The 24076-nt window shown below is 49.0% G+C and overlaps 1 protein-coding gene across 1 annotated transcript in view; it reads left to right on the top strand.

Moving 5' to 3' along the window:
- LOC133345383 (calcitonin gene-related peptide type 1 receptor-like) overlaps positions 1–24076 on the top strand; it is a 45780-nt gene that overhangs the window by 13220 nt on the left and 8484 nt on the right. The window contains exons 4-11 of the mRNA XM_061556087.1: positions 7368–7478; positions 7621–7733; positions 9355–9446; positions 10296–10422; positions 12170–12323; positions 13723–13783; positions 16868–16934; positions 21558–21776. Coding sequence (XP_061412071.1) covers positions 7368–7478; positions 7621–7733; positions 9355–9446; positions 10296–10422; positions 12170–12323; positions 13723–13783; positions 16868–16934; positions 21558–21776 — 944 coding nt within the window. The remainder of the gene's footprint in view (positions 1–7367; positions 7479–7620; positions 7734–9354; positions 9447–10295; positions 10423–12169; positions 12324–13722; positions 13784–16867; positions 16935–21557; positions 21777–24076) is intronic.

Below are 24076 nucleotides of genomic sequence, written 5' to 3'. Positions count from 1 at the left end.
GTCAAGAAGTTCCTGCCGTCAATTCCCATACTTCAACTGGCGTCAGAAGTGAAACGGTCCTCCAAGCATGGATACAAGGAGGAACCGTCGGACCCACGGGATTGACCACGAGGACAACCTCGACGACGCGGGCCAGCGGGCATCAGGGGGTGAGGAAGAGGAGCTGCCCACGGGGCAGGATCCACCGACGGCGCCGGACGAGAGACGGGGGACTGACACCGTGCTTCGCGAGGCACACTCCCGTCTGGCGGAGCTGCTGCTCGCCGCCGCGTCCATCTTGGCGGAGATCAGCTCGTCGGGGGGAGCGGGGACGGCGGCCGACGTGCTACAGGGTCGCCCTGCAGATTCCCGCCAAAACGATTTGGCGATTCCCGCCATTTCATCCGCTCCAACTTTTGGCGGGAACGGCCATCACCACGTGGCAGCGGTTCTCCATGCGCGGCCGCTGACGTCACCAACGCGCGCGGCGGACCGCCATCACACACCCGCCACTGGGGCCACCATCTTACACACCGACGGCGGGGCAGAGAGGAAGCACGAGGAGGAGGACGACTTTATCTTTCAGCAGCGCCTTCCCACGTTGTCAGCATTCAAGGCGGAAGGCGGGGATTGGAGCCTATTTCAGCGCAGATTTTTGGCGCATCAAGAGATGTCCGCCTGGTCCGACGCTACGGCACTGCGGGCACTGCCTGCCATGCTGGACGACAACGCGCTCGCGGCCTTCACGTCCGCACGCAGGTCGGACCGCTCCACGCTCAAGGATGCGCTGGCTCTCATGGCAAAAGTCTACGGTCCTCCCTCGGCGTGCCGCCATCATTTCTACGCAAGACGGAAGGCGGACACGGAGACCGTGCTCGCCTACCGCACGGCGTTGCTCGCTCTCGCTGACGCCGCGTTCCCTCGTATGGACGAGGAGGGCCAAGATGCGATGGTTTTGGAGCAGCTGCTCAAGTTGGCGCAGGACCTGGGGGTCCCCATCAACACGGCCGACGACACCGATATTTCTTCATTACGGGTCGCCACGAGCATGCAAGCGCACGAGGTCCTTCAACGAAAGCAGGGGGTCGTCTGCAACGCTGCTGTGGCCTCAACTCCGGGTCCGGTTGACACCGTGCCCCAAGTCGTCAGCCCACGAGAGGACGCGTTCATCGCGGGACGAGCGGGGGACTGGAGGTCGGGGGGTCGTTCGCCTCTGCGAGCGGCCCGCAAGCTGGAGCAACCGAGATCTCCGACTACTGTCATCACCTGCTATAACTGCGGCCTTCGTGGCCACGTGGCCTCCGGTTGCCGTGCCCCACGTCAGCGCGCCATGGGACCTCGGCTGGACGACGACCAAGGCCCCAAGTCATCACTGCAAACCCCGGCAAGTCGCGGCACCTCACATGCTTGGCCCGCATACTCGACACGTATGGGTCGTCGCGTTGCGACGAGGGAGAGCCGAGTAGAGTTCGGAGATTCGGTTCGGAGAGGGGGGTTCGGCCGGGACCGGGGAGACATTAAATGGTCGGAATTGGGGCACAGAATTGTGGCTGCCTCAGCGGGTTCATCCGTCGTTACCGGATCGATTGATGGGGTCGAGGTCAGGGTGTTAGTGGACACGGGGGCATCGGCGACTATTATTTCGGATCTCATTTATAATATTCTCCCGGTACAATGTCGTCCGCTTCTTCCGGTGGATGTGCCATTTTACGCCGCTAACGGGGGATCGTTGGGCATTATCGGTCAGATTAGGGCGTCCATTTGCATTGGTGATATCAAATTGTCGGGACCCGTTTTCGTTTCATCTTCCCTGGCGGTTCCTTGCCTATTGGGCACTGATTTTTTGGCGAAAATGCCCATCAAAATTCTCATTGATCAGCGTTGCATTGAACTACCATCGGGTCGCCGTATTTCATTTTTGACGAGCCCTAATGTAATTCGGACGGCGTGCGCTACCATTCAGGCGTTAGCAACACAGACCGTGCACGTGCCCCCGGGTTCACAAATGTTGATTCCCCTCCGGTTACGGAAGCCATGGGGGAAGGAGGCCTCGGAACAGGCCATGCTTTTGGGTCCTTCTAATAGGGCTGTTGGAGGTCTCGATTTATCGGTGGCTCACACTTTGGTTGGGGAAGACAGGGATCCGTTTGTCATGGTTTTAAACGCTGGGGCGCGGCCGGCCGTCATTCAGCAGGGCACCGTGCTGGCTCACGCGGCACGGGTCCCTGCGGAGGAGAGGCTGGTTGCGCAGGTTGATCCGAGCCCCACGAATAGCGTACCATCAAAGGAGGACCTAGATTGGATTGATATGCTGTGCGCGGACTCTGACGATTTGTCAGCGGTACAGTTGGGCGCGTTGCGCGGGTTGCTGATTGAATTTTCGGATGTCTTCAGTAAACATAAGTATGATATCGGATGCACGGACCTGCTACGCCACCACATTGAAACGGGCGATGCGGCACCGGTCAGGCAAAATCCCTTCCGACTGAGTCCTGCTGAGAAGGAACATGTTCAGTCGGCAGTTAACGATATGCTGGAAGCCGACATTATTTCGCCTTCTTCCAGTCCTTGGGGAGCACCTATTGTGCTCGTTAAAAAGCAGGACGGGTCCCTGCGATTTTGCGTCGATTTCCGCCGCCTGAATAAGATCTCGGTGGCCGACGCGTATCCGCTCCCCAGGATGGACGAGTCTCTCGACGCATTGTCCGGTGCGCGATACTTTTCGACTCTTGATTTATTGTCCGGATTTTGGCAGTTGCCACTCGACGAGGAGTCTAAGCCTAAGACTGCATTCCGGACTCCAGGGGGCCTGTTTCAGTTTAACCGGTTACCCATGGGACTTCACTCCTCTCCTGCGACGTTTCAGCGTCTTATGGAATTGGTTTTGTCGGGCTTGCAGTGGGAAACGTGCCTCATTTACCTTGACGATGTCATTGTTTTCGGTAAAACGTTCGAAGAACACCTCCAGCGATTGAGAGGGGTGTTCTCGCGAATGCGATCGGCTAAATTAAAGTTTAAACCGGCCAAATGCCATCTTTTTCGTAAATCCGTGAGGTACTTGGGTCACATTGTCGACTCTTCGGGGATTTCTACCGATCCTGCGAAGACGGACTGTGTCAGTTCGTGGCCGACGCCCACGTCAGTGTCAGACGTGCGCAGTTTCATCGGTTTTGCTTCGTATTATCGCCGATTCGTTGAGCACTTCGCCACCATTGCAAAGCCCTTGCACGCTTTAACGGCAAAAGGAGTGAAGTTCCGGTGGGGACCGGAGGAGGAGGCTGCATTCTGCTCCCTCCGGGACGCCTTGGTAAGGGCCCCACCCTTGCGCTATCCGGACTTTGAGAGTCCCTTCTTGCTAGACACGGATGCTAGCAACACGGGCATTGGGGGGGTGCTGTCCCAAGTCATTGGAGGGGTCGAACGGGTGGTCGCCTATGGTAGCAGGGTGTTGTCGCCGGCAGAGCAGCGCTACTGCGTCACCCGTCGTGAACTACTTGCCATTGTTTTTTTTGTACAACAATTCAGGCCATATCTCTATGGTCGTCATTTCACGGTCCGGACGGACCATGCGGCGCTCCAGTATTCATTACGGGTTGCCCAGCCCTCGGGCCAATTGTCGCGGTGGTTGGAAGTCCTCCAGGACTATCAGTTCACGACTACGTACCGTAAAGGGTTGCGACACACGAATGCCGATGCCCTGTCGCGGTTGTTGCCTTGTCACAAATGTGCGTGCTTATCGGGATCGGCGCGCTGTAAACCTCCGGTTACGGAAGGTAGGGAGGCGTTGGTTGCGACCGCGAGCACACCAATTGGGGATGGTCCCGCTACCCCAGGGGGTCAGGACTCGCTGCTCTCACTGTCGTTGATTGAGTGGGGCCGTCTCCAAATGGCGGACAGCTCCCTGCTGGCATTGCGCCGAAAGACGGAGGGTTCCGAAGGTAGCCACGACCGAACTGGCTCCTACGAGCTTAAGCAGGGACTGTTGATGAGATGGGACAGTTTGTCCCGGCGGCATTCGATTGTGGTGCCTTCTGCTGTGAGGGGGAAGGTTGTCTTGGCCGCACACGAACGCCTCTTGCATTTGGGAGTTAACAAAACGCTTGCCCTGCTTCAGCGTGACTATTATTGGCCGGGAATGGGGGGTGACGTGGTGAATATTCTGAAGGGTTGTGTTGAGTGCGCCAGACGGAAACCACCGCCCGTGGCAGCTAATCCACCGCTGCAATCTATTCAGGTCTCGCGCATTAACGAGCTCGTTGCACTCGATATTCTGGGGCCCTTTCCGGTCACGCCTAGGGGTAATAAGTACCTGTTGGTGGGGGTCGAATATTTTACCCGGTGGCCTATGGCGTGGCCACTCGCCAACCAGTCGGCGGCGGCTGTGACGGACGCCTTTGTCCAGGGCTACGTCCTGGACAAGGGGGCTCCCGAACGCTTGCTGACTGACCAAGGGAAAAATTTTTCGAGTAAATTACTGCAGGAGGTGTGCGACCTGTTGGGTACCAAAAAGGTGCGTACCTCCCCGTACCACCCGCAGACAGACGGGATGGTGGAGAGGCTTAACAGGACATTGACCTCTATGCTGTGCCAGCAGGTGTGTGAGTCGCATGTTGATTGGGACCTGCAGGTCCCTGGGGTCCTTGCCGCGTATAGAATGGCCCCCCACGCAGCTACGGGGTTTTCCCCGTTTTTTCTAATGTACGGCCGGGAAGCCGACCCGCCCATGGAAACGCAGCTGGGTCTGCCCGCACCACGAACTAATTCTAAATTGGCAGAGCATATTAAATTTAATATTCATAAACTGACAGAGGCAAGGGAGGCCGCACGGCTTAATTCGCGGGCTCGCCAAATTGCGAACGAGCGGTTGCGGGCACGGAAGGTATCCGTGCACAATTGGGAACCAGGTGACAAGGCCTGGCTGCATTGCCCTCAGGCACCTTTGGCCACGTCGCCTAAATTGTTGAAGCCGTGGCGAGGACCCGTGGAGGTCGTGCGGGTTGCGCGCCCCCAGTGCGTTCAGATAAAATGGGGGAAACGCCGTTGGTACGTCCACCCCTCCCGACTGAAACCGTTCTCGCCTCTGTATGGCCTCCCCTTGTGTCGTGAGGGCCGAGCATGTGACGTGACCGACGACCCTGAGGGGGAATTGTCCTTGCCTGCTCCTCACATGTCTCCGCCTGACCCGCTCCCAGGTGTCTCGGAACTGACTGCTGCCGACCACCGGCGGCCGGATCTCCACGGCGGGGCCGGTCCTTCCAGGCCCGATCCGTGCCGTCTAGAGCTGCCGGAGACACCGGACGGTCGCCAACGTCCCGTTCCGTACGACGGACCGGCCAGACGGACTCGCGCTAGGTCGCGCTACTTTGTGTAATCTACCCCGTGCGGAGTCGAGGCAGCCGGAGCGCCTCGGCACTGCGTGGGTCACGGTGACACTTGGCGCGTTCGTTTTATGGTGTTCGCTTTTATTGTGTTGTTCGTCGGGCTGTATATTGCTTCGTATTTAAGGTTGTGTTATGTTGTTGTTGTTGTTGTGTTACGGGGCACACTGGGATGTGGAGTTCTTTATTACTGCGTTGCGTTATGTTGTGTTGTAGGTTAACAGCCGGGCCGGCTGCAAGCTATGTGGGAGGGGGTGATGTAGAGGTGATACGCGCTGGGATTAAGGATCGTATGCACAGTGTGTGATGATTGGCTGTGTAGGTGGTGACGCGCGCTGACGGTGGAGGATCAGGGGTCAGCGCGGGGTCGTGGGTTACGGGGTACCGATTGGCTGTGGGCGGTGACGCGCTGAGAGGGAGTGATTAGGTGGCAGCGCAGTGTGATTGGTGGGGTAATGTTAACACGCGCTGGGGAGAGCGGATCGTAGAGAGAGTGCGTCGTGATTGGGTCATTAAGGAACGACGCACACGTCGACGCCGCATCAGCTCCGTCCCTCGTGAGCAGGGGCTATAAAAGGGGATGCACACAGGCGTAAGGGGAGTGTGTAACCAGCGAAGAATGAAGACGGGGATGAAGACCTAGAGCCCTGCGGTACCTAGCCCCGCTGTCCTAAGGGGACCGGGACTCTGTGTAACCCAGAGGCGAGTGTAGTGGGTGTAGCCATAGGGCTTACACGAGTCGAGTGTATTGTGTAGCCAGAGGCATAGGGCTTACACGAGTCGAGTGTATTGTGTAGCCAGAGGCATAGGGCTTACACGAGTCGAGTGTATTGTGTAGCCAGAGGCATAGGGCTTACACGAGTCGAGTATATGGTGTGTAGCCAGAGGCCTAGAGCTTACACGAGATTAGTGGAGTGTGTCGGAGGAAGAAGGAAGACCACACGTTGTATTGTGATACCTAAAGGATTTAATAAAAGTGTGTTACCCGTCAAGAAGTTCCTGCCGTCAATTCCCATACTTCAAATGTATCCAGGGATTTGTATTAGTTGGGGTGGTTATGTGTTGTTATTATTATTTTCAATTCATTTCAAAGAGTGGCTGCTACAACGGTTGATTCAAGTGTGGAGACAGTGGTTTGTTGTCGTGAAGCATCGACTGCCACATAACTCGCGTACATAATTGTGTGTGCGTGTGTACATATGCATGTGTGTATGCATTGTGTGTTTGTATAAATATTCGTGTGCATGAGTTTTAAATGGGCCGATTTGATGTTTTGGAGAGCCAATATCAACAGGCAGTGTCTTTCCATATTGTCATTTAAAAAATACAAATGTTCCTTTTCGCCCAATTTTTGGCAAAACATGCGTCGACCTTTCCTTTACCAAGTCGGAAGAATCGTCATGGTCATGCGTTTCGACTGATTCATCCCATGCAAATATAGCCCAGTGTCTCGTCAACATCATTCAAAACTTAATTATATAAACTGTACATATAAGGTCCCCTTAGTTGTTACCTGGTTAATTTTGTAAGACTGTTGTTATTGTGACTATGGGGTACTAGTGAGGATATAAACGAACACATTCATTCATTTTCATTTGAATGTTATTGTGTTAATACTTTTTGTTTTTTACGGTAAAGTCATGTAGGTGAAAACAAAATAAAATAAAACTAAATTTAATCACGACGTTTCGGAAGCAACACAAGCATCCGTCATCAGGTGTTGCTTCCGAAACGTCGTGATTAATTTAGTTGCTTTATTTTAATTTTATTTTGTTTACACCTACGTGACTTTACCAAAAAAAACAAAGAGTATGGATCCTTGCAGTCACTAAAACTTCAAATCTAGAATGTTGTTGTGTTCTGTACACCTTTAAAAGAACTCGATGTGCCCCAAAGCTGAAACAAGCATTGGATGGTGATCATGAGGTAGTGGTGGAGCTTTCACGTTCCTATGCCAGGGACTCGTCCATCCATCAAGTGGTCCTCACGTGTGATGCTCCCTCTCACCAGGAGCCTTCTGCCCACGTACGTGGGACGGGTGGATGTGCTGGGACGACACTCCCGAGGGGACGATGGCCTCACAATTCTGCCCTCCATACTTCAAGGACTTTGACACCTTTGGTGAGAAGGAAACCTTCAACGTCGTGGCGGTGTTGTGAAGTGGTGATGCACGTGCTGCAGAACCATTTCAAGGTTCAGTGCGTCTTACGTTCTGCACGTTGTGTTGCTTCGCTGTACTCAAACGTGCATTATCCCGCTCCAGAGAAAGTTACGAAGATCTGCAACGCCAGCGGAGCATGGTTTCGCCACCCAGAGAGCCAGAGGACATGGTCCAACTACACTCTGTGCAATGCCTTCACCGAGAAGAGAGCACAGGCAAGGTCGCCGGGTCTGTAGCGGAGTGTGCCAACCACTACGCTACTGCTCTACACACACACTCACTCGAATACAAATATCCCACATTTAGGCTATAGCAGCAGGCTGTGTGAAGTTCTGTTAGCGAGCACCTATTTTAGTATTTCAGAAACTTGACCGTTTACTTGCATACACAATAACTGCCGTTCTCCACGAAGTGGCGGTGATGTCACTATGGTGCTTGTGCCAGGCTAGGTGCACTTTGAAGCCACGTGTTGAAGGCTCGTTGACAGGATGTCACAGGACAGACCAAGTTGTTTTGGGTTAACTGCTATTCACGCTCAAATGTAATGTGCAGCCACACACCATCATATATTACACACAAAGGACACACGCACACACACCCACTCACGTAGACCAGGGAGCATGCACTCACTTCATCACATGCACACCCACACAAGACAAATAACCCAGATTTATCCTCATTGATAACAGGAACACAATCACCAACCTCTCAAAAGGCACCAAATCAAATATTAGTGTATTTATGCTGCATATCTTGAGAATAGTCAAAAGGTCAGATTTGAATACCTTTGTCCACAGATACAAATGCTCTGCGCACAGTGATGTGCAGTTTGTCCCATCCCTGAAAAGTCTTCACTTTCGATGCCAGGTGCTGCCAATACAGGGATGCTGAAAGTTTACCATACTTAAAATAAATGAAACCTGTTCACTTCTCTGGTGGCAGGCATGCTCCGGTGGGGGAGGGTTAGCACACTGGTCTTGTAAACCAGAGGCGACTGGTTCTATCTCCTGGCGTCACAGTTAAAACACAGGGTGCAAGTTTATTACTGGTAGGAACCTCCTGGTTCCACCAGCCCACAGGGGATTATTCTGTCCATCCATCGTGCATCCAAAAATGGCAGGGGTGGGGCTGGGTGGAGAGGGGTTGGTCACCCCGTGGTGCCCTTATAAAACTCAACATTTAACCTACTCACGCCGGCTTGTGCCAGCCCTCAGTTGGGCATATTTGCGGAATACACCACGCCGCCGTTGACCCTGCCCATTGACCGAGCAACCCAACGTTCCTACCAGCTCCCTCCGCAGGAATGTGTTACATTATCCTGCCCTTGACGTCCACCCAGCAGTATAAATGGACACACGAGTTAGTCAATCAGCAGGTCACGTGCGGTGGGACAAAGTGTGGGTTTCTCCCACCTCTTCCAAGACATCTGGCCACTGTGGATGAGTTGGTTAAATACCCTCTGGAGGGGGCTTTCTAGAACTCCATGTAAGATGTATGCCGGATTAACTTATTTATCACCGTATGCAGCCAACTGCGCTAATCAGAGGTTCGGGGGGGGGGGGACAATCTAAACACATAAAGCGGTTCTAAAGAAATGAGTTTTCAATCTAGATTTAAAAGTGTGTGGCTCCCGTGGCTTGGAGACACTTCCGCCAGCAGTGGGATGAGAAAGGCATTGCAGGGCTGCACCTTCACCATATTTCACCTCACTTGCAGGAGGGGGTTACTTTGCAGAAAACCTCAGAGCGCTCTGGGTGCCTGTTCTCACGCTGTACTGTGTGGTGTCTGTGTGTGTGTGTGTGCGCGTGTACGTTCCCGTGTGTGAACACCATGAAGACCACGCTGAACATGTATTACCTGGCAGTCATCGGCCACGGCCTATCCATCGTCTCGCTGCTCTTCTCTCTCCTCATCTTCTTCTACTTCAAGTGAGAGCACTGCCCCCCCCCCCGCCCCCGTGCCCACGAGTTCAGCGAAGGAGATCCCCGCTTAGCCTCGCAGGGTGCGACGTGGGCACGCGATGGTTGTCGAGTGTCACTGCTCAAGCTGCCGTGGGGGGTCTTGCTCATCCTTGTTGGCGGGCCTGAGCTAAATCACTTGAATTCCACATTCCTGTGCTGGGAGTAAGGCATGTAATCCATTTCTACCTGCAGCGAGTCGACTAATTCGTCACGGCTCTGCGGTACGATTCAATTCAAGAATTCATTGCTTTTTGTGTCTTTGTGCAGTCGGGTTCATGTTCATGCTCGTTTGTCCTGTAACGTTTGCACAGTTTTGCTCACTTTATTAGCCCAAAATGTATGGAGGATGATGTTATTTCATACCGTACGTAGCCAACTGTACTCATCGGAGGTGCACATGTAACATAACTATGTAATTTGCATTAATAACACATTTTCACACAAACCGTTCAACGCACGTATTGCGAGCATGCTCCGTGATTATTGGAACCCCCGTCTATTTTCAATAGCGGTGCGCATTTTAAAAGCCTTGGGGGAACGGTGGTCTGCGTTGACCCCTGGCTGACATTTAAACGTTCCTAGCGGTTTTGACACAGCATGTTCAAGCCAGATATGGCGTGTCTGGCAGCCCCTCTTCTCCACAACTTGCACGCACATACAATTTGGACACGTTTATATATATATATTTTTTAAAACCCACGTACATATACCCATGAAAACCACGCATTCGTACGGAGGCTCTTCAAGCAATGCAAGTAAAGGCTTGCGTTGGAGGACATTTCTCCCCATGGTTGGCTGCCCCCCCGTGTCGTGCAGGAGCCTCAGCTGTCAGAGGATCACGCTGCACAAGAACCTCTTCAGCTCCTACCTGCTGAATTCCGTGGTCACCATCATCCTGCTGTCGATGGTGGTGACCAGCAAGTCGTTCATATCCTCCAACCCCGTAAGTGAAGCCCGCCCCATCGTATATCTGGATTTGAGTTCAGGGCGTCCGTATCGCCCAGATGGTTTGCTTCAGGCGACAGGACAAAAACGCGTAATAGGCAGACCCGCGAGGTTACCGCAATCCACTCAATCGCACCCCAAAGACTTGTTGTAACCATGAACAGCATCAGAACACGAACAGGCCGCTGCGCAAATCTACTTCATGAATAGAACATCCAAGATAAAAGCCACAGTGGTGCTACTACTGTGGTCATGCCATCCTAACTGTGGACCACATATAGTAAACCGCTGTGGTCTGCGCTCCTTGAACAGAGGAATGGCAACACTACACGCACTCTCTTCTGAAGCCCCTCTCGTACTCGGCAGACCTCGATATTGGCATTTCACTGCTGGGCAAATTGCCATCCACAAGGACAGAAGAATAGCCAAACCCTCTTTCTCCTCCACTGTATTTTCACTCAAGTTCAACTCCTTGGCTTCTGTTTGTGTTGCTTCCTCAAGTCTGTGGCAACACTCAGAAGTGCAAGAAGCAGGCGGGGGTGGGGGCGGTGAATAAACTACATGATCTCACATTCGATATTTCACGGATTGTTTCCTTATGCATGTTCGTGTTAATAACTTATCCACGGTGTTAGCTATGATAAAGAAATGTAGCAATGTACCCCAATGCGAAATGAGCACGGTTCAGTGCTCATTTCTGTTACGGGTCCTGAGCCGGTGGTGGAAAATCCATTTTACAAGGATGGGGACCAATGCTTGCACATGAAAACCCACAGTTGACTTCCCTCAACGTGGAATGATTATATTAGTTTAGTTCCATATTTAACGAGCATTTCCAAATGGAAAGCTGCTGAGGAAAAGTTCTGCAAAGTCATTGCATTTATCGCGAGCGTGTCCTACAACTTGTGGAACCTCAGTCTACCCTGAACAAATCACCAAATAACTTCCCGCAAAAGCGGTGCACATTTTATCCGCCCTGGAGCAATGCTGGGCTGCGTTGACCATCGACTGGGATTCCACGTGGAAATTCTCAGGACTGAAGTCCCAACAATCGATACCGAGCTGTGTGGACCAGTCCGCCTCGATTTAAAGTAAATATTACAAAATCCAAGTCTCCTCTGTTTACCACCGCACCCGACATGCCTTCGCCTCACTTAAGTGTGCACTGCTCCACCCATCCCTTCCTTCCTTCCTTTCCCTGCACTCCATCTCGACCAACATCTCACCAACCAAATAAACCTCCATTACTCTCCCTCTGTAAACATTTATTTAATACATTCTCTTTTTTTTTTACATCCTCACAATTACCCGGCACGCGTTGAATACGAACGCCTGTAATTATCAGAGGCAGAGTTGAATCCTGCAAAGAGAGAGTCACCTCGTGTGCGACACTCGCCTGGGAAGGGACGCAAGGTACCCACGTTTCTGCGTGGAGTTGTGAGCATCTTTCCCCAACTGCGGATGGGTTTTCCTGAACCTACTTTCATTTCCTACGGACACAAAAGTGAGAAATTGGTTAAAACATCCCAAAAAGTAGTACACCATCCTTGAAATACGTTGTCACCGAGGCCTTCCTTTGACAAATGAAGCGCTGCACCGCACGTCACATGACCATTCTCGCAGTGACCCCTCCATCGAGTTCCCCAATGCCCTCCGTGCCATCCGAGCGCCGCCGAGCGTTGCAGCGAGTCGCCGCATGCCAACCGTGCCTCTCTCCGTCACCCCCCCCCCCCATCCCACTACAGGTGGGCTGCAGAGTGGTGCAGTTCCTGCACCAGTACCTCATGGGGTGCAACTACTTCTGGATGCTGTGCGAGGGCATCCACCTGCACACGCTCGTCGTCGTCGCCGTCTTTGCAGAGGAGCAGGAGCTCGTGTGGTACTACCTGCTCGGCTGGGGTGAGCATGGCCAGGCGAGCGCGAGACCGGTGCTTGTGCTCAAGGCATGCGTCCGCGTGTGTTGTCGCGTCCGCGTGTGTGCAAAACACAACTAAAATCTGCGAGGCCGCGTGTTGTTTTATAAACTATTTCAAACTACTATTAAACTACAATAGTGTTTATTTTACCAGGTGAAAACCCACAGAGCTGTATAGATATTTTGCAGAAGCGACCTGGTCACAAATGATAGCTCAACTAAGTGGCTTATACTGGTAGGAACCTCCTGGTTACATCAGCCCACATGGGATTATTGTGTCCGTCCGTCGTGCAGGGAGGGGCTGGGTGGGAGGGGTGGGGAGGGACTAGTCACCCCGTGGTGCCCTTATAAAACTCAACGTTTAAACCTACTCACGCCGGCTTGTGCCCGCCCTCACAGTCGGCCATATTTGCGGAATACACCACGCCACCGTTGACCCTGCAGGCCATTGACCGAGCAACCCAACGTTCCTACCAGCTCCCTCCACAGGAATGTGTATGTTTATGTAATTACAGAGTCCCTGACCTTTGAAAACACGCTTGTGCAAACCATGAGATAATATCAGACGTGTTTGACTGATGTGTGACTACAGTAAGAAGATCTGTGTGGAAGTACCGGTCAGTGTGGTGTCAAATGCTTAACAATGCAAAACAATGAATAGCAGAGGTGTGGACTCGAGTCATGTGACTTGGACTCGAGTCAGACTCGAGTCATGAATTTGATGACTTCAGACTCGACTTGGACTTGCATAACAATGACTTTGTCCCACCTCTGAGGTGTGGACTCGAGTCATGTGACTTGGACTCGAGTCAGACTCGAGTCATGAATTTGATGACTTCAGACTCGACTTGGACTTGCATAACAATGACTTTGTCCCACCTCTGAGGTGTGGACTCGAGTCATGTGACTTGGACTCGAGTCAGACTCGAGTCATGAATTTGATGACTTCAGACTCGACTTGGACTTGCATAACAATGACTTTGTCCCACCTCTGAGGTGTGGACTCGAGTCATGTGACTTGGACTCGAGTCAGACTCGAGTCATGAATTTGATGACTTCAGACTCGACTTGGACTTGCATAACAATGACTTTGTCCCACCTCTGAGGTGTGGACTCGAGTCATGTGACTTGGACTCGAGTCAGACTCGAGTCATGAATTTGATGACTTCAGACTCGACTTGGACTTGCATAACAATGACTTTGTCCCACCTCTGAGGTGTGGACTCGAGTCATGTGACTTGGACTCGAGTCAGACTCGAGTCATGAATTTGATGACTTCAGACTCGACTTGGACTTGCATAACAATGACTTTGTCCCACCTCTGATGAATAGTGCTTGAAAAGAGCGCGCACAGTTTACAAACCGTTATCAAACTCTCCACAGGTTTCCCGTTCATCCCAGCCATCCTGCATACCATCAGCAGGTCCCTCTACTACGACGACGAGTGAGTGCGATGTGCCACATTTGATCACCACACACACAAAACACACAAAACAAAAATTCAAAGCCATCACGGAACCATGAATGGAATCGCAATCAGCAGGCGAAAAGCGTGCTGGGTTTGCTGGCTATAGCCATTCAACAGGTCACGGCAGCATTGTTAATCTTGATTTGAAGCGTTCCTGACTGCAGGAATCCATACTCTTTGGTAGGTAGCATTGTTAATGTTTTCACCGAATAATGCATTCACCAAATTAAATCCCATTCTATTATTCCAAGTGACATTTTATCAGCTCGAGATACCGTTCTGGTGTCATGGTTCACACACTGGATTTACAAAGAGTCGTCGCCGGTTCCAATCGATCTCCTGGCACCAAGAATTGAGACAATGGGCCACGTTTCTTAAACTCCCACCACCTCTGCCCACCCAGCATTACAAATGGCTACACCTAGTGAGTCAGTCAGCAGGTCACGCATGGTGGGGTAAAGTCCTCCCACCTCTTCTAAGATGGAAAAATAGGCCAAATACTCGCCCTCTCGATGGGGCAGTGGAGTGAAGGGCTGCACACCGACCGATTTTATCAGCTGCTCCGTGCTGCACGTCACAGGAAGGCCACGCTTGAAGGGGAGGACTCTGTGGCCCCGGGCTTTGGGGCACAGTGTCCACGTCGCAGCTACAGACAGCATTCGGCAGGGAGAGCAGGAAGCCCGTGTGTCGGTCCTGCCTGTGACCGTTACATTAATAACCGCTGCTATTGGAAGAAAAAAGAAATGTTAAACGCGTGCATCCGTGACCCCGTCAATCAGGCACCTCTGAAACAACAACCGAGCGCAAAGTCCTGAGCCAGCACAGATACCCAGCCCTTCCTGTTTGGCAGCCTGGGCGTAGCCCGTTTCCACCGAGCGTGGCGAGCGTGTTGTGAAAGTGACTGTGAATCCTGCGATGGGTGCTCCGACCATGTACTGGTCGCGACGATACCGCTTCTATTACTACAGTTAGTGGAGACTTTGGATGTATCGATCATCTGAAAACAGTTGCGTCTCAAGATGCTCAACAAGGAAACAGTGGGAATGGGCTTGGTAGGGGTGGGAGGGGGAAGAAGATCAGGAAGGGGGGGGGATGTGATACATTATCGGTTTCAAACACAAATAAGGATGTTGAGATTAATACGCCTACACATAGTATACACATGCAATGTACGTGCCTACACACGCGTGCGCTTATTCTGCAAACGTTACTCATGTTCTTGTAAACGTACAGAAATAGCAATTTTTTACATGGAATTTGGCCATACCACCAGTCAAAAAACTCTTAAAATTGTCATCTTGAAGTGTCATTTCCAAAGGGCCAAAATGCACATATTTAAATATTGCTGAATGAGTCGTTTTTTTCAGTCAAATATTTTTTTACAGGTTTTCATCCAGAATACAGTTTATCAAAAGGGTTGCAGTTTATTTTCCCTTTGAAGTTAATATTAAGCCATAGACATCCGATTCGTAATTCCTCGTGATATTTCATGTTCGTGACGCGATTCACACGTTTGCGAAAATGGCTTTTCCATTTTGTGGAGGGGAAAAAAACCCATGTGGCAGAAAACTGGAAACATATGTCAACTCTCCGACAAAGTGAGGAAGCATTGTTTTTTTTGTAAGCAACAAGCATGTTTAGGACATCTGCCTCTTTCCCGACCACCCTACGTGTTCATAGAAAAAAGGGTTCAACCTTTCCAATAGAGTCCCAACAATAAGCTCCGTAAATAAGGACACACACGACCTCCGATGCCGGGCATGTTTATTGTTAGAATGTCTCGTACACCGAAAATGTAAAAAAATTAAAGTCTGTGCCTATCGACAACACTCAAAGCAACATTGTAATTAATTATCTGCCCAAATGGGTTTTTAAAAACCTCAATCGTTCGACAGCTAAACACACGTTAAATTGTCACTTGCAAAATGTAAAATAAATTTCAGGAAGTCTCCCCGAATTCCTGGATTTCATATTTTGACATCATGGATCTTGTCCCAATAATGTCTGACGTACTTCCAAACGAAATAGCACATCTCATTGCTAAATTTGGTTTTGACAATTGTTATTGAATTTACCAGCGAGCCGAATCGATTATAAAAATTGCACGTGAAATGCTTAAGGCGACAAATGTATTTGTTTGTTTGTGGCGGAGGAGGCGTATAACGACACAAATTCGGCCAAATGATTGTGGCCTAAACCAAAAGTAAACTTTGAATCAAAACAGACTCGGCAGATCTAGTTTCAAATATATTTCAAGGACAGTGGAGGAATGACAATTTGTATACTCTTTGGTTCTTTCAGTAAAGTCACGTAGGTAAAAAAAATAATAAAAGTAAATTGCAACACAAGCAATCGAAACGTCGTGATTTAATTTACTTTGATAATTTTTTATTTCTATTTTTTTACTTTTATTTTCTACCTACGTGACTTTACCGAAAGAACCAAAGAGTATGGATCCTTGCAGTCACGAAAACTTCAAATCTAAAATGACAAATTGGTTTGAAGAAGTGTTCGTGTTCACTACAACAATACACCGCAATTTTACACACAGCTGCTTACATTTGTGTTGGCATGATGGTAAAAGCAAGCCAAGGATTGAGCAGAAATGCCTGCAACTGGCTACACGATAGTATCCGCACATTACGACTGGAAGGGGGAACAACAACAAAAAAAGTTCTAGATTTGAAGCTTTCGTGACTGCAAGGATTCATACTCTTAGTTCTTTCGGTAAAGTCACGTAGGTAAAAAATGAAATTAAAATTAATTTTAAAAAAATCTTGATGCAGCAAATCTGGCTGTGACGGTCCCACCTGATGACGGAGACTTGTGTTGCCTCCGAAACGTCGTGATTTTTATTTTATTTTTATTAAATTTTATTTCATTTTTTACCTACGTGACTTTACCGAAAGAACTAAGAGTATGTAACAAAAAAGTACTAAAGTTTGCGCATGCCGTGCGATGTCGCTTGTGCCACCCCAATATCGTTGTTATTGCGGTGCTGTGCGTGCGCTTGTGCTGTAGCAAATGCCATATCTGTGTGCATGCTGTGTGTGTGTACAGCTGTTGGATCAGCTCTGAAACCAGTCTGCTGTACATTCTGCACGGGACCTTCGTAACAGCACTGGTGGTGAGGAACGCTCACATATGCAAAGATCCCTTGTATCGCCTTAGCAGATTGTAGGAGCAAGTGCTGTTAGCGAGCACCTATGAAGGCCGGCACGCCACACCAGGTGGATGGCCAGCACCAGTTATTAATTTGAGGCCGAGTCGACCTAGGGGAGGCCCAAGATTGGTTCAGATAATCGTCACTGGTGTTAGCCGTGAGCAGCAATGGAACTGCTATTGCCAGGTTGGTAGCACGGCACGTTATCCGCTACACTACCGCTCGCCACATATATGAAAACACACACACACACACACTTGCATGCCCTCATAGAGGCAAAGGTGCCCTGTGTACACATTCAAACCGTTTGGAAGACCAACATCACCCACAGTGATCTCTGCATTGTCGAGGTTTACATGGCGCTCCTTTATGGCTCAATACATCTAGGGGAAATCCAGGACACGTTCTGACACCACTGGCCACCGATATTTGTCATCAAACACAACCTACCAGGTTGAAGCGCAATACGCCAACCACCGTGCCACCACTCGCCACAACACATGCACGTTCAGTTGGACACACATACAATTAAACATTTCTACAAAGGGATCCTACGCTTACCTTGAACAAGGTATACGCCCAGTTCATGTACTATGTTCCTTATGAGACCTTGTGGTTTTGATTTCCTAATTAATGATATTTGTCGCAGACAATGTCAGAGTCACACGGTCACGATGCCAGCTACTGGGCCTTTTTGTCCCGTACTGCCCTTGTATGCCGCACCCTTCGGATTTGGTGTGTGTGTATATATATGCTGCATAAATCATCAGGGCCCAGATTATTCAGCCAACCGTGTCTGATTGCCTCTCTCACCACACAATGGGCATGGTCGTAAATGGACTAGCGAGCAAGTACAGCCATTGGGGACGTCTTAATCATTCCCAACACAATGGGTCACATCCCGATTGGGATGGTGTTCCACGTTCAGCTAATGGGTGCGTGAGCCACTTTGCTCCCTCCATTGACTGATTTCACGTGTGTGTCACCATAACCCAAACCCTCCCTCCAGGTTTTGCCACCCGTTTCCAATGTGCCCCAGCAAAAGTTACATTCATCCCGTGAAGAGTAAAGGTCAAATAAACCCAAGTCCCCCTGGCTACTTCTGACCCCCACCTACCCCCCCCCCCGCTCTATATTATCTAGTATCACACTGGGCATCATTTAACCACTCCATCTGCCTGTACCCAACGAACCGCATCACTTTAGAGAATTTGGTAGAGATACACACAATCAAGATGGGGATAGCTGAAACACAGCCTAGTCTGAGATTTGAACCCCAAACCGGAGGGCATCCATTATTTTGCCTCAGGCCAAACCCACTTTCCCATGCATTGCACTATGTTTGAGGTTTTGGTAATTTCTCAGAGAAATTGCAAGGTAGATGTGTGCAAATGAAATTTGCTGCCTCAAGCTCAACAGACTGCTGACCTATCTATGTGGAGTTGGATTGTTCTCCCTTCATTCGTGTGGTTTTTCTCCAGGTTACCTCCCATTCACGAATACATTCAAAGAACAAAACATCCCCTAGCAATGCAGAGGCTCAGTGAGGCCCTCCAGGGTAAACAAAGAAAGTTCTAGTACTGCTCTTTAGGTTTTTAGCGGTTGTGCTGTGTGGCTCCACGTCCTCAAGAAGCTTCCAGCACACAGAGCGCAACGTGGAACGTACCCCGAACAACGCACAGCACAACCCAAAAACACGTCAGAGAGCTACGAAGAAGTGTATGAAGAGTGTAAAGTCATTTCTGCTTGCCGCAACGTAAGCAGCTGCTGGCCTTACAAAAAAGTTGTTATCTATGATGAATTCCATCACCACGCATCACTTAACGCCATTCCGAGAGCTGCGTGTTCCCCGTGGCTCCAGGCTATTCTGACAGGCAAGGCTGACTTTGCCACTGTGGTGGCAATTTTTTTTTCCGCTGAGAAATGAACAACTCCCTCAGAGGAAATGCACCGTTGAGTGAAATTACTGCGTAAACATGAACTCAGGGCTTGGGATCGAAGTGGGTGGGTTTAGTCGTCTTTAGGGAGGCACTTGGGCTCTGGAGGCTGAGCAAGGGAGGTCAAGGGTTGAGACTGGAGATTGAATGGTTTTTTTTTACATGCTTTTTATTAACTCACACTGTTGTTGTTGTATTCTCAAATCTTCTAACTCAATTTTTACCCACTTCCCAATGTGGTATCGACTGCAAACTTGGTATACTTATGTCATACTGATGACAATACTATATTCTATCATAAAAAAATAAAAAAAATATTTGAAAACATTATTTTATATGTTACTAGCAGGAAGTACCCGGCGTTGCCCGGGTCTTAAAAATATTTCAAAGCTACTCTTAAAAATGTAACAGCAGTGCGTACTGTGGTGGTACCTGCTATGATGACAGTAGTGTATACTGTGGTGGTACCTGCTTTCACTGCAGTAGTGCATACTGTGGTGGTACCTTCTATGATTACAGCAGTGCATACTGACTGTGGTGGTAGCTGCTATGATTACAGCAGTGCATACCGACTGTGCTGGTATCTCTTATCACGACAGTAGTACATGCTGATTATATATCAGTATTTATCGACTCTATAGCACAAAGTACTCACCTGACAGAGTGGCGTGGTGAGGCCTAGTCCCGTGCAGAGCCTCCGGCCTCGCCTAGATTGTCCAGTCGGCCGAGGTGGCACCTTGGCAGGCTGGGGCTGGGCTGCTACCTCTGCCCCCCCAGCCACGATCTCACCCGCCGCTCTACAGTAATATCTACGGCCTATAGTGGTAGCATTAAGCGACTGTATAGTAGTAATAACTGCACGTTTCGGGGTGGGGGGGACATCACACAGTGAAGAATTTACCTGAGCGTTTAGTGTATTTCATAGGATTTTTAACGTGAAAGAAAATGTCCCCCTCACTCCCACCGAAGGCGTGCGACTTCGCATGGGCCGTCTCCCCCACCAAAGGCGCGTGAGTTGGTATGATCGTGCACGCGTAATAAATACATAAATAATAGTTTTGCGCACAAAAATCGCACTCAATCGCTAATTATACTAATTTAAAGTTGACGAGTGTGAAAGAGGAATAGCGCTTGCTGACCGCGGGTTTACGGCGTGGTGCCTGGCTATTTTGTTTTCACATTAACCCCACCGTTGGAGAGCCAAGCGAGCGACCACAAACAAATCCACAAAGCGACAATTTTTTACTTATATATGTAAAAGATAAAAGAAAGATAAGATATATAGAAGAAGATGTTTCGGCTTGGCTCTAAATGTCCACGCTCAACTGACGTTGGCTGTAAATGACCACGGTCTCTTACGTTATGGCAAGCTTCGGGCCCACTTCCTGGAGTCGTGGAGTTCTCCCATTGCTAGTATGGTACATTTCATTAAAGCGTGTTTAAAAAAAGTTTTTTTAAATATTACTTATTTTATGACTGAGAACAAATTGCTATGCCGCTGCTGCACTGTGTAGGCATAACTCCGGGTTTCACTTGTGGCAAGGCCTGTGGCCTTGGGGTACAAAAAAAACATGTTCACTATTACAGCTGTGCTCAACTCCTGGTTTATTAGAGGCTGTGGAGCATATTCTGGCAATTGGGGTATTGCACAACTTTTGAGTTACATTCTTCAAGTTCGCCTGTTTTAAAGATAATGTCTTTATCCAGGAAGGCATCGTGTTCCTGGGTAGATAAGCCTCAACACGTTTTTTTCAGGAGAGTTCTGCTTGGGTTATTTGGCCAATTAGTGTTTTTTTACGTGAAAGGAAACTGCTTTGCCCAGAAAAAACCTACGAATGAGGCGGTAACCCTCAAGCTCCACACAGAATGGTCAGCAACCTACTTGCCACACTGCTTCCTAGAAACACCTCCCCAATGTCCCTGTAGGTGAGCGGACTGTCTCATGCACATTGATCTTTTAGTGGTGTACGGATCTCACCATCCAAGCTCCTGGAATTCCACGTGTGCTTTTCTTTGTCTTTCGTGGTAATTACCACTGCCTTTCAATGGGAAAAAGTTATAATCCACAATCCATTATTAAATCGTTAAAATTAGACAACAGTTAAAACTGCACGGTTAAAATGTTGGAAACATATTCCTTAAATACTTAAAAAAGTAATTATGGAAAAACATCAGTGATCTTCAACTGTGTCTATGTCAGAAACATTCAAAACAATTCGACCCGAGGTGTCGGAGAACGCCAGTGGCTCTCAGCTCTCGATGCGACGCGTCGCCAACACAACGGTGCACACACAGATGGACGAAGCTCATATGATGAAACATGAATACTGTCAAGCGTGAGTGTTAGTATCGTTTTATTGATCTCGCTGAAGCCGCGATCTATAATTCGTTAAGATACGTATGCTCATGGACACCCTCCATATAGTGTATTCACGCAATGATACGCGATTGAAACCAAATCCCCGTGATTAGCTTCATGACTCGATTCTGTTTTTCGTTCTAATTCAAGCAATTGCATTTGTTTCCCTTAAGTCGGAGGCAGCTGATCGAGAACTCACGATGGCTTCTCCACCTGTGCCGCTCGTACATGCAACACTGCAAACGTAACTGTGCGCGCGCGCGTGCGTGTGACCCTCGTCTGCCGTCGTAGGTGAACCTGTTCTTCCTCCTGAACATCGTACGCGTGCTCCTGACCAAGTTGAGCGACACGCACCGCGCCGAGTCGCACATGTACATGAAGGCGGTGCGCGCCACCCTCATCCTCGTGCCGCTGCTCGGCATCCAGTACGTGTTGGTGCCCTGGCGGCCAGAGGGCCACGTCGCCGGAGAGATGTACGAGTCCATCATGCAGATCTTCGTGAACTACCAGGTAATGCATCAGATGTGCTTATCAAAGTGCTCGCCACAAATTGAGCACGATACCTCGCCGATCTCGTCAAGGAGCATAAACCATCACGTGAGCTCCGGTCATCCTCGCAGTAGCGGCTGTTGGCTAGCCATCTGAACAAAGGCGGTCACCATATAGCGTGCTTTATATGCCCTTCTTTGGCCGTCTTGAACCCTCTTCCTTTCGATGTTAAGAAGCCACTAGAGCTATATGCACTTTTAAATAATCGAGATTGAAAACTCATTTATTTAGAACTGCGGTTTGTGTTTAGTTTGTTGTGCTTTCCCCGCAACATCCGATTCCCACGGTTGGCTACGTAGAGTGCGAATAGAAGTTCAACATTCATGCATACAGCAACAACGGCCCCCCGAGATTTGTCTTGTTGCAGAATCCGAATTTTTTTTTTTCACAAAAGACCAGATTTGTTTTACTGCATGCTGAGATCTGGAAAAAAACTCTGAGGCAATGGTCATTGAGTCCAAAGATGCCCAGACATCTTCGTCTCCCCAGAGTTGTTTGAACATTGCACAAGGTTCTCACTTAAGGCTGTGTCTATCTATAGGGGAGACACATGACCGGTTCGAATGTCACTCGCCACTGATGTCTGCCATGGAGGGGAATCAAACTCGGATCGCCAGTTTCGACGTACTGTGCACTGTCTGTCTTTATAGATTCTTGGCGTGAGTGCTGTTTGTGAGCACGGCACATGAGGCGGGTGATGTGACTGGAGCCACGCCTGTCCACATTTGTCTCCCCGGCTAGTGCTTGATGTTTACTCACTGTTTTAGATTCGAATTAAGGCTGAGTCGACCTAGAGGAGGCCCAATATTGGTTCAGTTATATTTGGTGGGATAATAAAGAGCCGATATTTGTTTTTATGATGATTTGACATTTTCCGACTGAACCATGGTGAAAACTGTCCGTCTGAGAATCAATATAATGGGCCTCAAGCGATTTTATAAAAACGCCCATTAGCGTGTGTCTCAATTGTGCTATTGCCCTGTGGACCGTGGCATCGTGCCAGGAATAAAAGCAGAAGTTGATGCTGCACAACGACTTCTGGAACGAGGTCACTTTGCCCAACAGCATATGCTTTTCTCGTGAGCTCCGTGAAAATGGTTTGTCACGTATCAGTCATCCAATGAATCCTATATGTGAACATTATCTGTCGGAAATAAGCCAAGTTAAATTCATAGAAGGTGTCATCATCTCTGTACGTAATAATGCTAGATTATATTTGAGCCCTAATGAATTATTACAGTGATTTGGATGGGTAAAAAAATGTGTTTAACACGTAGGCTTTCACGACCAATATCATCCATAATAGAGGTTCTTTCGGCTAGATTGCATAAATATATGAATGTGTCGTTAAACCTGCCACCACCCGATACAGCCAACTAGTAAGGGTTGTTATGTAAACAGAACGTGGCCAATTCGTCACTAGTACAGCACACCGGTGTGTTGGAGAGCCAAGCCACAATATTTACAACCTGAGTACCACGAGCTCGTTGTAATTACTGGCGAAACCTCGTACTCAGATTGCAAATGTTGTGGCTTGGCTGTGTTGGGTGGTGGCGGGTTTGACGACACATTTATATATTTATGCGATCTAACCCCAAAAACCTCTATTATGAGTAAAAAGTTAACGAAGAAATGGTGGGAAACGTTCAGGAGAATCAAAGTCGAATGAGAGCAATTCAAGGCCAACACGCGGATTTGGAATACTGTGAGAAAGGGTTGTTGAAGGAATGATCGTGGGGAAGAGATAAAAGAAAGAAAGCATTGCTTGATATAAATCATAATATGAAGAGAAAAGCACAAGGTTCAGTTAGGACGGATGGAACTTGGACCAATTTACCTGCCCTCATGCATGAAACACAAGTGAAAGAACAATTACATTTGGGCAGCTGCCGTCTACCCATCGATGCAGCCAATGTCACCTCATCCTTCTCTGGATGAACAATCGGTAGAGTGCGAGTTCAGTGGTGGCTGAAGTCGACTGTTACTTTTGTTGGAAGTAAACAGTATTTCCATATTTGAAGCTTTCGTGACTGCAAGGATTCATACTCTTAGTTTTTTTTTCTTTTTTCGGTAAAGTCACGTAGGTAAAAAATGAAACTAAAATTAATAAAAATAAAATATACAGATATTTTGCTGTGACGGTTTCACCTGAAGACGGAAGCTTGTGTTGCCTCCGAAACGTCGTGATTTTTATTCTTTTATTTTTATTAATTTTTATTTAATTTTTTACCTACGTGACTTTACCGGAAAAAAACTAAAAC

Source organism: Lethenteron reissneri, chromosome 21, assembly GCF_015708825.2.
Source record: "Lethenteron reissneri isolate LAM-NWPU_2019-01 chromosome 21, ASM1570882v1, whole genome shotgun sequence".
Taxonomy (NCBI): Eukaryota; Metazoa; Chordata; class Hyperoartia; order Petromyzontiformes; family Petromyzontidae; genus Lethenteron; species Lethenteron reissneri.
This window is presented reverse-complemented; position numbering and strand designations above follow the sequence as displayed.